At 38.8% G+C, this 17638-nt stretch overlaps 1 protein-coding gene across 1 annotated transcript; it reads right to left on the bottom strand.

Moving 5' to 3' along the window:
- Window positions 1-2796: 2796 nt before the first annotated feature.
- Window positions 2797-3803, bottom strand: LOC145007283 (glutathione S-transferase T2-like). Its single transcript, XM_078966250.1, has 2 exons — window positions 3798-3803; window positions 2797-3687 (listed from the first exon to the last, which is right to left on the bottom strand). The coding sequence occupies exons 1-2, from the start codon at window positions 3801-3803 to the stop codon at window positions 2797-2799; spliced, it is 897 nt and encodes a 298-aa protein (XP_078822376.1).
- Between the last annotated feature and the right edge of the window lie 13835 nt (window positions 3804-17638).

Raw genomic sequence — 17638 nt, 5'->3', positions numbered from 1 at the left:
AAACCTGATAATCCTCATCGCCTTGACATTATTAACTTGTCTTTTTCGTCCTGTGTAACATCTGCAACTTCAAGAAGAAGTTAGTTGTAGTCGGCTTAAGTTTTAATAAATCTTCTTGTACTAGTATGTACGAATGTATGCACAGTCATGGCTTCCCATATCAAGGAACCATTATCTTCAAAACCTAGAACCTAATCCTCAAAGTGTAGCACCCACACCTCATATTCATGGGGAAAAAGAATTGGGATTCATGTTGTAGAACCAATATTGTTGGATAGGTTGAAGGAAAGAGTATGAGAATCTTCTAAATGCATGATATCGATTCAATAAAACCTATAATGAACCAGATGTGTAAAACTAAAATCGAGTTTAGGGTAGAATCAAGGTCAAGATTCAACGTCAACAATCGTTAAAACGATGAAGACGATAGACGATAGATCCAATAAAAGCGGAAACCCTAATAGCTCTTTAATAGAAGAGATGCGTATAGTTTACACAGTCTCCTGCTGTGATACCAATTGATAAGATTAAAACTATAAGATCGATAGATTCAAAACATGTAGAAAAATCAAACACAAAGAATGGAGATCGAAGTTGTGCTTAATGATTGAAAAGAACTGCCTTAGAAGAGCTCGACAAAGAACAGCTACTGTAAATGCAGTGTAGGGTTACAAGATCATCGATCGAGAACACGATGCATGCATGCACTATTTATACTCTAACTCTAGCACAATAAAGAATCGGGTGGACAAGCCCAACCCACTACAAATGGACTATAACAATACTATACAAAATTGACACAACACAATATAACCCCAACAATTCTAGTCAGTCTAGTGGAACGCTGGCAATCTCGCAACCTGTAGGTGTTTGTGAGCGATGTGTTCACCAGTGTACTCCATCCCCCTCATGGTTGCCTTACTGACATATACTAATGAGGAATCCTCTAAGTAGTATTGTCTTCCTAGTGATGATCCTTAGGCTAGGTCCCTTGAATTAGATGCTTTAGGGACAGAAAGTGAGGATAACGGGAACGGATAATCGGGGTTGAATGATTTGATAAAATTAATAAACTTAATTATTGTGGGTTGAAAATCTTATGTGCTCACTAGGCTCCCAAGCTTGACCAACTCAGTTTTTTATATTACAAATAGTGGCAAAAGAAAAAATGAGTGTTGAACTAATGAGAGATCTATGGATTATAGGTCATTATAATAATAGATGTTGTAAGCCCTGTACTATTTCTATTTATGCTTATGTAGTGTGTTGACAATGACATCCCATCATTTTTAATATAATGAAAACCCATTCCTTCGGAAATGCTTTGATAATTTACTTATCATATTTTTGGGAACAAATTCCGCAACATATTTCTTCAAAAGTATACTCTGATTTTCAAATAAAGCATAAACAAATCGGTCATTTCTTGTCGTAAAATTGGGGATGTCACAATTGAGTATATAGAGTTTATGTGTTTGAGAAGTATTATGAGTTACATGATAAGTTTTTGATAATATTGTTCATCTTTTGGAGTTATATAAATGAGTTATATACTTGTTATTATAAATCTAATCACTAAGCTTTATAGCTTACTTTTCGTTTCTTATTATGTCATACATGATCTAACAACCCGATAGGGGTCCAGCTATAATCGAGAGGTAGAAGACTTAACGTAGCTAATTAGTTTACATTTTGGTGTGAACATTGCAATCCCGGCTCGGGTCCGGTTGTATTTGATGTTTTATTTTGATAACTACTTGTATGTTACCGTGCTAATATTAACATACACATGTTTGTTTTGAAGTATAAATGCAAAATCTTGGTTATATTTTATATTAAATTGTCTGGTTTTATAAAGAATTTCTCATGTTTTTTTTTATAAACCCACATTTTCTAATTTCATCTTATATTTATCTTTTAACAAAACAATAGAGTTCAAACTTCCGACTTGTTATTAGCCATAAAACCATAGTATTTATTTTAATCTCATAATAAAAACTCATCACCAAAGAGAGGAAGCCCACACGTCCCACCAAAGCCCAATACCAAAGCCCGATTTCTTTAATCCTTTACTGGACGGTTGCAATTTACACACATAGAAACACAAAATGTCAATTACTATGGCAAGTCGGGGGAACAACAATTAGAATCCTTGACATTAGTGATTCATTTTCAAGAAAATGTAATTTCAAATTCTTATTAGTTATGGTGAATATATATATATTTTATAATTTATGGTTTAATATTATTATTATGATAGGTCTGTTAATATCTTATAGTCATAGGGTAAATCATGAGAAAAAAGAACTACCATTTTTTTTTCAAACATAAAAAAATGTTTATGACCCATTTGTGGTTCTTTTAGGAAACTCTTCGCTACTGAAGTCAACTTCACATGGGTTAGATAAATTGAACAGTTCCATACCATTTAATTTAGGGAACTGTAAGGCTGGAGGGAGTGGTGTCATCGAAACCGTACTTCCTCTCTCGCCACGTAAGCGTTATGTCACTTTTTACCACTTAAGTGTGATTTCTTGTCACACCAAGAGTGTGGTGCCACAGTTTTAGTTTTTTTTTTTCCTTTTTTTTGTTTGTTTTTTTTTTATTAACTATTTTAATTTAATAAAACTTATTTTTTAATAAAAAAACATAATATTTCATTAATTAAAAATACAAATACCATACATTACTTAATTTTAAAAAAAAATTAGAAAAACAAAGTAGAAACAAAAAACCAACAACTTAAAAAAAACACACAAGAAACCATTAAAAACTTGAAAAAAAAAAACCTAGAAATTAGCCACGATTCATATAACGGTTTTTCACTTCCTCCTTCATCGCCAAAACCACTTCAAGCTCGACCTCGGTCATATTCGACGTATCCATTGCTAGTATTCGCATGTCGCTCTCCCTTTGTTTCCGAAGCTCTCTTTCAGAAGCAATTTGCAAAATCTTGTCCATTCTCTCTTTTATATCCTTCATGTCGGTTCCCATTTCTTTCAAATTATCTGAATCCAACGCTTTGCCTTTGCCTTTGCTTTTTGATTTGTCTCTTCCCAATGGTCGGGAAGGTGGTGAAACCAGAACAGGTTCATCTTCGTTCAGATCAAATTGAACACGAGCATCTGATGAAGTGTGGTCGGACTCAGATGTTCTGCTGCGTTTTGACCCACTGTCGATATGTTGGTCAGATGTTTTGCTACTCAGCCATTTCCTGTTATCTTTCAAAAAATTCCAAACTTCAAGAAACTTGAAAGCCTTCAGATTTTCTTTTTGATACACTTTCAACGCTTTCTTCAAAATAACTTCATCGCTTTCTCCACTTTTCCATTGACGTTTCATGTTGTTCCACAAGTCATTAAACAACATGACTTCCTTGTTCATCTTCCCCCATTTGGAGTACACTTGATGTTTTGAACGGTATTCTCCACGGTTCATTCCTTTATGGAACCTGTGTAAAACACGAATCCAAAAGCGGTCATGCTTTTGGTCTTTTCCAACCGTCGCATCTTCTGAAATATCGATCCAAGATTGTGCCAACACTAACGCTTCCAAAGGTTCCCAACATCTAGCATCCGCCTTCCCTTTTCTTTTAGTCGCTGCTCGAGTGGGCTGAGTTTCTGTAACGAATCCCGGTTCAGAATCAGAAACAACTGTTTGTGGTTGTGTTTGTGTTTGTTGAACAAACTTGGGTTGGGACAAAAAATCAAATGGATTAAAATCCGGGTCGGGTTGTGGTAGTGGTGGTGTTTGTGGATGTGGTTGCCCTAGTCGTTGTGGAAAAGAAGGAAAGATACCGCCATAGTGGTAATACGGAGGTGAGAAAATCGGTTGATCAAATAAAGGTATTGGGGTGTTGGTGTTTTTGACTGGTGTTTTTTCTTTGCTATGTCTTTTGGAAGAAGACATTTTTTCAAAGAAAATTGGATGAAATGATTGTGTTTGTATGTGTTTAAAGATTGTGTAAATGTAAAAATGATAACATATAAATATAGATGGAGTAAATGGTTAAAAATAATTAAATTACACGAATCTTTGAACGGTCAAAAAGGAAAGAGCCAATTAGCAAACGCGGTCTTCAATGGCCGCAGTGCGGTCTCGACCGCCCCAAACCGCACCCTGGGGGCGGTGTTCGTTGCCCACGTGGCGTAACCGTGGTTTGGAACTGCATACCACACCGAGAAGCCTAAGAGGCTTCCACGGTTAACCCTAAGTTGAAATAACCTTATAGGTCAAAGACTCAGATCCCAAGTACTCTAGAAGAAATTCCTTTGCAAAATATTGATTTATCATTCAGTGGTTTTGAAGGGGAGGTATTAAACAAAAGAGTGTTTGTTAATAGATCTACAATATATCTTTTCAAAAACAACCGTCTTTATGGTGGCGCACGTGAACTTCAGTTACCTAATTTCCATTCAACAAACCATAAGAGAAAAATATGTTAAGCCTTGCACTTATATTAGTCATCTTTATAATATATATATATATATATATATATATATATATATATATATATATATATATATATATATAAATAAGAGTTTTAATCTCCTTGTACTATGTGTCACTCTAATACAACTCCACATTAATATTATGCAATGTGTCAAAGAGATATATTAGACAAATCACTATCAAAATTAATGTGGTTAAGGTTTTAAATAATAGATTTTAAACTTTTTATAGAAACATGTATTTTTTTTTTAATATATGTTAAATTTGAAGTTATAACTAACTATATAATTTTTGTATATCTGTAACGACCCAAAATTCAAGACCAAAAATTTCTTTTAATAAAACATTTCTTAAACCAAAATCATCAATCCCAAACAAAATAGAGTATTAATTTCCAAAAGACATGTTCGTTATCAGAGTAAAACACTCACAGGATGTCTAATCAATGGTATGTGTCATGCGATCACCTCGAGCTCTTTCCTCCGCTACCGGAAGTACCTGAAATAAAAACTGAAAACCGTAAGCACGAAGCTTAGTGAGTTCCCCATCCTACCACATAACATGCATAACCACATACTACACATACTGGGCCACACCCACTATTTTGGGCCTCACCCCTACCTCGAGCCTCGCCGGCTACAATGGCCCCGCCTGGTTTCGAGCCCCGCTCGGATACAAATCTGTCTAACTAAAGCCTCGCCTATCACTGGACCCCGCCCGCTAACATATAATAGCACATAAGCATATAACAACACATAAGCTAACATATACTCACAATCCTACCCTGAGGCCTCGCCTATCTTGGGCCTCGCCCATGTCCTACTACTGATGAGTCATGGAACCCCGTTCACGCCCTTACTGATAGTGAGATACGGGCCCAGCCCACACTCACTCTTTCCCTAACTTGGGCCTCGCCCCTGTTCTGCTACTAATGAGATGTAGAACACCATCCACACTCTGCTATTGGTGAGATACGGGACCTCGCCCACACTCACCTCCCTACCAGGCACATACATGTATCACACAAATAGAAAGTATAAACTAACATAGAAACCATTCCTTGGGAACCCGCCCGCTATCATTGGACCTCGTCCTGAATATCATACTAGTATATTGTGCCTAGAGCTAACCCCCGGCTCTTCCTACTTGTATCTACATGGGTCGGCATTGTGGCCTTAGACCCATTCACACAAAGGGAAACTCACCTGCTCTTGCTGAACTTGTTGATAACCCCTCTAGCTGCTGCAAGGCAACTCTCTGAACTCCTGCTCCACTAGCTCTCCGAGCTACCAATATCAATGTAACAATTAGTCTAATTGACCCCTGAAAGTCAATCCAGTCAACGTTGGTCAAAGTTAAAGTCCTGGTCAAGGTCAACCCTACTCGCCGAGTCAACCTACTGACTCGCCGATTTCATATGCTCAGAGTCCTTCCTTTCGCGACTTCACTCGCCGAGTCAGTCCATGACTCGTCGAGTCTACCGATTTCCGAGTCCTGACCTGTCCGACTCACCGAGTCTCCACTCGACTCACTGATTCGAGTCTCAACTCGAAGGGTTTGGGGTTTCGCGACCTGACTTGCCGAATCCAAGAGCAGACTCGCCAAGTACAAGGCAATCTTCATCTGACTCGACGAGCTGTTCATCTCACTCGTCGAGTTGCTCCTAATCTTCATGCTACTCGCCGAGTCCACTCAAAGGACTCGCCAAGTCCATTCAGATCCTCAAACATGCAGAGGGCTTTTGAGTCATGGATGGACTCCAAACTGTAGATCTGCCCTTCCCAAGCCTATTACTCACGTAAAGTTGCAAACTTTACGTGTAGAGAAGGAGATCTAGGCTAAACACACCATAAACTAGGGTTTATAGCAAGGAGGCTCTATAATCAACTCAAGGACAAATACTTTATGCTGCACAAGGCCAAAGTATGCTTAGATCCGAAGTAGCAACTTCAGATCTGGCTTCCAACTCAAATGGATAACTAATCATGGCTAAAAAACCCCCCCAAAACTCTCAACTAGAATAGATCTATATGAAGGAAACGACTTAGTACCTTCAATAACTCAGAAAGGTTCCACAAACTCCAGATCTAAGGCCAATCCTTGAAGCTTCAATGATTCCCCTCTTTCTTTTTCCTTCAAATCACCCAAAAATGGCTTGGAAGCTTGAATGAGCAACAATGGGGCTTAGGATTCGGTGTTCTGGGTGAAAGAGGCAGTAAAGGAACCCTAGGGGGAATGAGATGTTTAAATAGGCTCCAAGTCCTGGATTTAGGGTTTTCCTCGTTCAGACCAGACTCGCCGAGTCTCCTTGGCCAACTCGTCGAGTCGATCACTTACTCATTGACCCGGATCCCACTCGGACTCGCCAAGTTCCTCCTTGGACTCGTCGAGTCGTCCCTTAAACTTAGGGTTTTCTTTCCTTTCTTGGCCTTCCTGACTTTAGGTGTTACAACTCTCCCCCACTTAAACTAAACTTCATCCTCAGAGTTTGCTATGGCCCACCGCTTTCGATCTGCCTCCAATACCCTACTAATTATTCCAACCCCGGCTGCCTACCTTCGCTGGTCTTCCACCTAGTCATTCAGACTAACATCAATCCTTACGGATAATAATCTCGGGTCCACCCTGACCCTGAACATTCTGGAAACACAACTTACTCAACCGACAATCCTTCTGGTACTCTCTAATTACTGCACTGACCCCATAGGGGTCTACCCCTTCCTTCCTTGCGCGATTTCCTTGCCTTCCCAAGGCAATGCTCCATAACCATCTATTTCCTCTGCCACTGTGAAGATCCTATCTTCACCAAATCCGTCACTCCCGCTACCTCCAGTACGGGTCATTATCGCCAGTATTCATTGGGCATTTCTTTTTACTATAATTTGGTGTCGAGCACCCCACGATCAACTAAGTGAATTCCACCATACACCGAATGCCCGCACTGCTACTGACTGCAAATTCTGCTATTCCTCATTTGCCTTCCGGATGACTGAGACCACCATGGTCCCTACCGTCCTACTGATATCTGGATTACCGGCTCCCCCCGGTCGCTAGCCCCAACACAACTCCTAGTCGCTCCCAGCGACTTTTGAAGAAGCTTCGACCACCTATAACTGCTCAATCCATTCTGCCATTTAGGCACTACAATCCCGGGATCCTCAATCCCTATCCAGACACTAAGATCCTTACCAGGTCCTACATGTGCTGCTAAAACTCACGGGCCTCGCCCACGGGTCTCACCCGCCTCTAACCTTCTAGTACCACTTGTCTAACCACTCTCGCTTAGGTCTAGCCCCTGGGTCTCACACAACTATATCCTGGAGCGGCCTCTCCCAAGGTCTCACCTTGCTAGGGATATACAGGAAACTCCTACCATTCTCATCCACTACCCATTCCTGATCCCTATCTGATCACTAGGAGTTAAGGGCCTCGCCCCAACTCCACCAGTGAAGCTACTATGGAATGCTACGGCTGCCCCATAGTCTTACAACACTTTCCACCACTGACCGCTAGTGAATGCTACAGCTGCCCCGTACTCTTACAACACTTTCCACCACTAATCGCTAGTGAATGCTACGGCTTCCCCGTAGTCTTACAACACTTTCCACCACTGACTGCTAATACGAAAGCACCGCATGCTATCAGTTCTTAAGATCCTCCTTCTGACTCGCTCGAGTCCTACAAGCGATCCTCCAACCTGAATTCCCAACCACATACTAACCATCACTAATACACACATTAGTTGAGGGGGATTTTCTCAAACTCCTAACCCTGAACTCCTCAATCCATCAAACGTTGTACCACTTATTTCCCTTCTCGGAGGCTGCGCACTCATTCGGGATTTGCGTACTCTTACCTTTGCACGCTCTGAGGATTCTCCCCCACTTCGATCCTGCTTAATCCTTGCTGCTCAATGCTCGAAAAGAAATCCCAATCCTCGCTACCATTCTATAATCAACATGCTGAGGAACCCCAAGCTTACCATAGCTAGGGATCTAACCAGTCCATTTCTACAATTATACGGTTCCAAACTAGCGAGACATACCAAGTCCCTCCCACGCATGCTACAGATACTGCATCCTAAGTAACCTTCTCCATTAGAGCACATCCCCTAACTACCATTCAAATATCCAAGGTATGCAGGAGGCATATAACTCGATCACAATCAAGCCGCTCAAAAATAAAGTACTCATACCGATAATGATGCAGAACCATAACAATATAATCATGCACAAATAAAGAAATCAAAACGGAAATCACATACGTGCAACGTTCGGTGCTGCTCGCATCTCCAGGGTAGTCATCTGAAAAGCCCTGCCTCCTACCGCAGGCGCCTCCGCGCGGCCTTGACGGCCGTCTGTGATCCTCAAGGTTGCAGGGGCAGGTGCCATCACCCATCCTGTCGAAACCAAACTGGGGCACTGGGCCTTCTTGTGCCCCGCTGATTGCAGTAAAAACATATCAAGTCTGATCCTTGCGTGGTGGTTACAGTACAATCCCTGCTAAAATGACCAGTCCGACCATACTTGAAGCAGCCAGACTCACCACCGCTACCAGTCCTACACGCGCCCCCGTGCGCCCTACTACACTTCCCGCACCGGCTGCGGTCCTGATAATCCCTCGATCTCGAATCCGATCCCTTGGGCCATTTGCCTGACCCTGAGGCTACCTGAACCTCATCCGATTTCCTCTTCCGAATCTGCTCCAAGTCAATCTCCCTCTCTCTAGCCCGAGAGATCATATCTTCCAGCGTCTTACAGCCGGACCTGCTCACGAACTCCCTGATGTCAGCTCTCAACATCTCGTGGTATCGGGCCTTCTTCATCTCCTCATCCGCGACATACTGTGGAACAAGAAGGGCCCTCTCCCTGAACTTGGTGGTGATCTCCGCCACAGTCTCAGTGGTCTGCGTCAAATCCTGAAACTCCCATGCCAACTGTTGCACCTCAATAATTGGTGAAAACTCCTCCCTGAACCTGGCTGAAAAATCACCCCATGTCATCACGTCTAACGCGGCATCATCACCCAAAGCATGACCAATCTCTTCCCACCAATCCCTCGCTCTGTCCTTTAGAAGACAGGAAGTGAGTTTGACCTTGTCCCCCTCGGGACACCGGCTCGTACGGAATGCGTTGGCAACATCATCCAACCATCTGCTGCTAGCGATGGGCTCCCTAGCCCCATGATAATTTGGTGCCCCACAAGCCCTGAACTCTCGAAATGTCAAAGTACGCGCTCCCATCAATGCCATCATCTCGGTACGGAAGGCTGCCAACCTCTCATCCAAGACTTCCAGTATACCCTCCTTGACCATGCCAAAAATCACAGGAGTCTGGTCTAGTATGTTGTGCGTAACCTCATTCGATATCAACTCCCTCATTCGCTTCTCGAGCTGCTCGACTCCTGAACCCGAGCCTGATCCCTCTCCGGCGCCTGATCCGCCCACTGGTCTCTCTCGCAACGTCACCATGCTGAAACGTATAACATAACCACTATCAGAATACTCATCACTACTGCGAGACCAAACACACGCACTACCAGGTTCCCGGTCTTGTCTCGGCCTTTCCCGAATCGAGTACGGATCCTCTGCTTTCAGTAGTACGGGCCCATACTACCTTCCACATTTATCCGTACTTTCCTCAAGAACTGCTTCGACTCCACCAGGTCCCTGTTCTACTAATACTGCTCCCAGCACTACCTCATCCTAGGCTTGCCCTAGGGAAACTTCTGACTCAAACCAAACCAGTCCTCAGCTGATGAAGGACTCCTTGTGATGCCAATTAGCCATTACCTGGATACCATCACATGTGACGAGGCTCAGATAATCCTTCGAGTAAAAGACTCGTCCCTACAACGGTTGGACTCAAACAAGAGTTGCGCAATAGGGCCAAATCCAGCACTCTGAGATTATTCAACCATGATCACATGTGACGTGACGTATCCACCTAATGAGTAATTCCCATCACTCGGAATCCCACAATGCACAAAGCAAGCAGCATTCAGACAAGGGGAAAAATCTAACCATAACATACTCAAGCAATCATAATATCATACCAAGAATTTGTACTAGCATGCAACACAAACTCATAATCTCAGGCATAACCTAAACAGACTATCCTGCTACTATCTAATCAGCACTATCATGCAGCTCAAAGCACATATAACAGGCACATATGGCATCCTCCCTAGATCCTTAGTCCTAATCTAGCATGCTATTCTATTAACCGATATTCATAACAAAAAATTGTATGGGTATTTTGGGGTACTTACTTGAGCTCGACTGATTGCATGCACCACACCCTTTTCTCTTATCAAAATTCTTTTCTTTCTGAATTCTTTTTGCTTTTCTAAAACTGTTTTCTTTCTCAAAACTTTCTTTTTACAATCTGTCTTTTCATTTTGAAAACCTTTATACCAATTCCTCAGTTTGAGTTTAGACACACCCGAGAGCATGTCCGAATCCCTCAAACCAAGGCTCTGATACCAACTTGTAACGACCCAAAATTCAAGACTAAAAATTTCTTTTAATAAAACATTTCTTAAAGCAAAATCATCAATCCCAAACATAATAGAGTATTAATTTCTAAAAGACATGTTCGTTATCAGAGTAAAACACTCCCAGGCTGTCTAATCAATGGTGTGTGCCATGTGATCACCCCTAGCTCTTCCCTCCGCTACCGGAAGTACCTGAAACCAAAACTGAAAACCGTAAGCACGAAGCTTAGTGAGTTCCCCACCCTACCACATACCATGCATAACCATATACTGCACATATTGGGCCCCGCCCGCTATTTTGGGCCTCGCCCCTACCTCAGGCCTCGCCCGCTACAACGGCCCCGCCACTCCAAGCCCCGCCTGGCTTCGAGCCCCGCTCGGATACAAATCTATCTAACTTAGGCCTCGCCTGTCATTAGGCCTCGCCCTTTAACATATAATAGCACATAAGCATATAACAACACATAAGCTAACATATACTCACAATCCTACCCTGAGGCCTCGCCTATCTTGGGCCTCGCCCATGTCCTACTACTGATGAGTCATGGAACCCCGTTCACGCCCTTACTGATAGTGAGATATGGGCCCAGCCCACACTCACTCTTTCCCTAACTTGGGCCTCGCCCCTGTTCTGCTGCTAATGAGATGTAGAACACCATCCACACTCTGCTATTGGTGAGATACGGGACCTCGCCCACACTCACCTCCCTACCAGGCACATACATGTATCACACAAATAGAAAGTATAAACTAACATAGAAACCATTCCTTGGGAACCCGCCCGCTATCATTGGACCTCGTCCTGAACATCATACTAGTATACTGTGCTTAGGGCTAACCCCCAGGTCTTCCTACTTGTATCTACATGGGCCGACATTGTGGCCTTAGACCCATTAACACAAAGGGAAACTCACCTGCTCTTGTTGAACTTGCTGATAACCCCTCTAGCTGCTGCCTAGCAACTCTCTGAACTCCTGCTCCACTAGCTCTTCGAGCTACCAATATCAATGCAACACTTAGTCTAATTGATCCCCAAAAGTCAATCCAGTCAACGCTGGTCAAAGTCAAAGTCCTGGTCAAGGTCAACCTCCCAGGTCAACCCTACTCGCTGAGTCAACCTACTGACTCACCGAGTTCATATGCTCAGAGTCCTTCCTTTCGCGACTTGACTCGCCGAGTCAGTCCATGACTCGTCGAGTCTACCGATTTCCAAGTCCTGATCTGTCCGACTCACCGAGTCTCCACTCGACTCACTGATTTGAGTCTCAACTCGAAGGGTTTGGGGTTTTGCGACCTGACTCGCCGAGTCCAAGAGCAGACTCGCCGAGTACAAGGCAATCTTCATCTGACTCAACGAGCTGTTCATCCCACTCGTCGAGTTGCTCCTAATCTTCATGCTACTCACCGAGTCCACTCAAAGGACTCTCCAAGTCCATTCAGATCCTCAAACATGCAGAGGGCTTTTGAGTCATGGATAGACTCCAAACTGTAGATCTGCCCTTCCCAAGCCTATTACTCACGTAAAGTTGCAAACTTTAAGTGTAGAGAAGGAGATCTAGGCTAAACACACCATAAACTAGGGTTTATAGCAAGGAGGCTCTATAATCAACTCAAGGACAAATACTTTATGCTGCACAAGGCCAAAGTATGCTTAGATCCGAAGTAGCAACTTCAGATCTGGCTTCCAACTCAAATGGATAACTAATCATGGCTAAAAAACCCCCAAAACTCTCAACTAGAATAGATCTATATGAAGGAAACGACTTAGTACCTTCAATAACTCAGAAAGGTTCCACAAACTCCAGATCTAAGGCCAATATTTGAAGCTTCAATGATTACCCTCTTTCTTTTTCCTTCAAATCACCCAAAAATTGCTTGGAAGCTTGAATGAGCAACAATGGGGCTTAGGATTCGGTGTTCTGGGTGAAAGAGGCAGTAAAGGAACCCTAGGGGAGGGAATGAGATGTTTAAATAGGCTCCAAGTCCCGGATTAAGGGTTTTGCTCATTCAGACTAGACTCGCCGAGTCTCCTTGGCCGACTCGCCGAGTCAGTCACTTACTCATTGACCCGGATCCCGCTCGGACTCGCCGAGTTCCTCCTTGGACTCGTCGAGTCATCCTTTAAACTTAGGGTTTTCTTTCCTTTCTTGGCCTTCCTGACTTTAGGTGTTACAATATCTCTTGATTAACAATTTATTTAAAATTATTTATTTAAATAATTGATTAATAATTATAAATTTTTGCTATAAAATTTGAATTAATTTTATATAGCGAAATGATCAAATGAGAACATCAAAAAGGTTGAGAACACAAGAACACTTATGAACCAATCATTTTATAAGACAAATTAATACTTTTGTATTTAGATTAAATTTTAAAATATTAATATTAAATATTAATCTCCTAAAATCTAGCAATCATAATATTTACCTAAAAAAGCAAAAAATAATAATAATAATAATAATTGATTTTTTTTCTTTTTAACTTATTGGAATACGTAAATAGGTTTTTATTAGTTTTTCTTTTCAAAAAAAAAAAAAAAGTTATTTACTTAAAAAGTAAACTACAATTACAATCACAAATTAATACATTTTTATTTACAAATAAAAAACCTTACGAAATCCAATGTCTTTTTTAATCAACTGGAAGTAATTTTTTTTCTAAGAACTCGTCATATTCTCACGAAATAAAAACTTTAATCACAAATGATTACATTTTTATTCACAAATTAGTATAGTTTTAATCACAAGTAAATATAGATTTAATCACAAATGATTAAACTACATCTAAAAAATAGTGAACATTCTCATCTATTCAACAAAGAGAGAAACAACTCTAATCATTAATAAATACAATTCCATCACAAATGAATTTAGCTATAATCATATGAATACAAAATAATAAACCTTTAAACCATAAATGAATATAAATACATATATAAATGAATATAAATACATGTGTGACTATCTTTATCTGAAAAAAAAATCTCATAAGTAAATGTTCTTTGAAGAGAATAAACAAATTCTTTAGAAGGCAAGAAGATGAAAATGAGAATGATAATAACTGGCAAAAATTGAAGCAAAGTCTGTATGTTAAACCCGTCTGACCCATTTACACCTGTTCTTGTACCCATTCTGGGTCCAAAATTGAACCCGATGAATTGAGTTGTGGTTTTTGGGTTCATACCATAGAATTTTTTTTTGAAAATCTTGTTGCATCAACTTCTTGATTGTTGAAGAAGCCATTGAAGGTATCTTCAGATCCTGGTGCTTTGTTCTTCTTAGGATGAACATTCAAAGAGAGTTTCCAGTAAGCTTTTCTAACACTGGAGCCCTAGGATATTGTAATAATCTTTTTTCCTTCTGATCTCCCTCGCGATTGTGATTTGTTCTTCTATACATAAGTCGGATAAAGATCTAGTTCCCGGAACCCTACGCCGACCATTAGAGCTATCACCATCACCGGAACACTGACTTGTATAGATTTGGGTTCCATGGTGTTCGGTTGTGAGGAAGGTGATCATAGTGATGTACAATCGCTTCAAGATGACTTTGTTGCTTGACCTGATGAATTAGGTGCAAGATGATGAAGGTTGTAGAATGCATTCTCCCTTTGCGTTGGCGACTATGTTAAAGAAACAAAGAGGGAAACGTATACATAGGGGATAGAGAAAGGTGGAACAAGTGGGCTAGATGTCTGATATTCAGGGATCAATTAAATATAAATTACTAATTTAGCTTATAAATTGGTTGGTCAAGAACTGTTCCCTATAGTGAAAAACCTTGAGAAACCTCATTTTTCTCCTTTTGCCGATATCAATTTCACCCAGATGCCACTTAACCTACTTCCTGAATGGTGCCATGATATCAAAGTCATTACACCGCGTTATGTTCCACTATGACATCAGGCTAAAGATTCAAAAAAGTCCAAAAAAAAATTAACAAAAAAGTCCAATTATTTTGAGAAAAATCAAATAATTTGTCATTTGATGTTCAAATATTTAAAATAAATTTTTTTTTTTATTAATTTGGACAAAATGTTAAATAATCGGAATTTTTCTGTTAAAAAAAAAAAAAAAAAAAAAAAAAAAAAAATTAGGACTTTATGACTTCATTAAAAACTTTCCCAAAATAATGAGACTTTTGTACATTAATCATTGTCCAAGATGGTGAATCAATCCTTGTCAAAGATGGTGAATCGGTGTTCTACACAACAATTTCAGATAAAAAGGTTTATTTGTCCTCTACTACCGTTTCTGCCTCCCATTTTGCAAGAAGTCCTCTAGGAACACGTTGCTTCCATCCCCATGCTTGTGTCATCACATCTGTTCTCGTTACCTTCTTTGGTCTACAACGGCTCCTTATCTTCTATTTCTTTCTTACACTTATCTTGTTCGCTTTTTCATTGTTGTTGGTAGTGACACCAATCTTCAATATGTTTTTCTTTTCTAATCTTCATGTAGTTTTGCATATCTAATCTTCACTACCTTTCTGCTAAAAGTTCAAGTGGGAATGTGATTCAAATTTAGATATGGGTATTACATGTCGGGAAATAGTAATGACCACTTTCCTTTATGATGTGGTGATTTGGTTCATCTATAGAGTATGTTTATGTCAACCCTGGAGTTTGAAAATTAACTTGCAATATTCCAATTGTATTTCTATTTGAAAGATTGCATTTTAGCCTATTTTTTAAACTGACTAATCGTTATTTTGTGGTGTGGTTCCAGAGGAAGTCAATGTTTAGTTATTATTTCTTATTTATTATGCATATTATTATTTATTTATTTATTATGCAAGCCCAAGTTGAATGATATGGTTACTGTAATGCTCCTTTAGAAGAATAGGAAACCTAGTTTGAAGACCAGAACTCACAAGCGGAACTTGTTGCCTCGTCTTGGCCGTACTCTAGCTAAACTTGACTATTTTATGGGTTTAGGCATTAGCCCTTGACTATTTTATGGGTTTAGGCATTAGGGCTAATGCGTAATTTTAGGGAATTCACTCTTTAATTTGTGTAAATTAGTCATGGCTAGATGAATAGAATGAAGATAAGTAATATTCATGTGAGTGTATATTGACTCATTATAAAACATGAGAGGAAATTGGTTATCTGTTTTAAACTAGAGATTAGGATAAAAAAAATTACTAATTAAAAATATATTATTACCTTTATTTTATTTGTATCTTAGTTTGTCATATTGTTATGATTTAAATTTACTTTTTCTTATGTTTCGTTAACAAGTTTTTTAATTGGCTTTTTTGGAATAATATTAAAACACGTAAAAATTAATCAAAAAATAGTTTTTATTTTATAGTAATTTACCGTCAAGAGTAATTTTCAAGCTAACACCATAACCAAAAGTGTTTGAAATGGTTGAGGGTGGTGAGTGACTCCAATTGTGGATTTGACTTGATCATTGTATATAAATGTCTCGTGGATATCCTTATGCTTTAGTATTTTCTTTTAGTATGAATCACAATTTTGGTAAAATTATATATATATATATATATATATATATATATATATATATATATATATATATATATATATATATATATATATATGAGATTCTCTTTGCTCTCTTATAGAGATTTTATGTTTTTTTTATCATCTACACATGATAAATAGTAAAAAGGTTATGAAAGCTAATCCAACATATTTGTTCTTACTTTTTATAATAGTTATAATATAACTTTAGGTTTTGTATGTAATATGCATAAATGTTTGGTGAAATATAACCGCATCATCACATATCAGTGTCAAGAAAGATAGACATTGAAGCATGAGACATCATCTAAAAATAGCTGAGAGACACACAAAAAGGCTACAGATTATTTGATGATTTTTATGTAATGTTTAAACTAAAAGGTCTTACCAATTAAGTTCATGTTGTGGAATTATGCAGTTAAGAGAGAAAAGACATGCCGAGACAATCAATTTAATTCGGGAGAAAAATAATGTTGTCGGAAATAGCATTGGGCTTTACTCCTTTTACCATTATAGGAAATGTACTTTAGTTTTTATATTACAATGCAATTTCATTTTTTACCCATAATAGTATTGCACTTTCATTTCTTTACCAATCATATAAAGATGCCTGGTTCTTTACCGATAGTAGCAATGCACTTAGAATTCCTTACCCATAATAGAAAATCACTAAATTATAACATTCAATCTTAACTTTTTAAATACCCAAACTACCTTCTATGGACCATGCTTAACATGGATCATTGAATTTTTCATATATATATATATATATATATGAAAAATTCTAAGATCCATGTTAAGCATGGTCCATAGAAGGTAGTTTGGGTATATATATATATATATATATATATATATATATATATATAAAACAGTTTTTCAATGAAAGGACCATACCATAATTTTTTAAATTTTTTAAATGATTTAGACTATATCCAAAAAGAATAACAAAACATAAGGACCAAATTTTCTATTTTGTCTTTCTTATTTGATAAATGGGATTTTTTTAATATGTTATATTAAAAACTTTAATTGAAATATTAATTATAAATTTTATTATTATAATTAAATACCATAAATATTAATTATAAATATATTATTTATAATTAATATATTTTATATTTTTTTATAATTAATATTTATCATATTATAATATTTTTTATAATTAATACTTATTAAAAATTCTTGATAGATTGATAGAAAA

This window comes from Lactuca saligna, chromosome 7, assembly GCF_052625555.1.
Source record: "Lactuca saligna cultivar CGN05327 chromosome 7, ASM5262555v1, whole genome shotgun sequence".
Taxonomy (NCBI): Eukaryota; Viridiplantae; Streptophyta; class Magnoliopsida; order Asterales; family Asteraceae; genus Lactuca; species Lactuca saligna.
The sequence above is the reverse complement of the archived record's forward strand: the minus strand, read 5'-3'. Positions and strand labels throughout refer to the sequence as shown.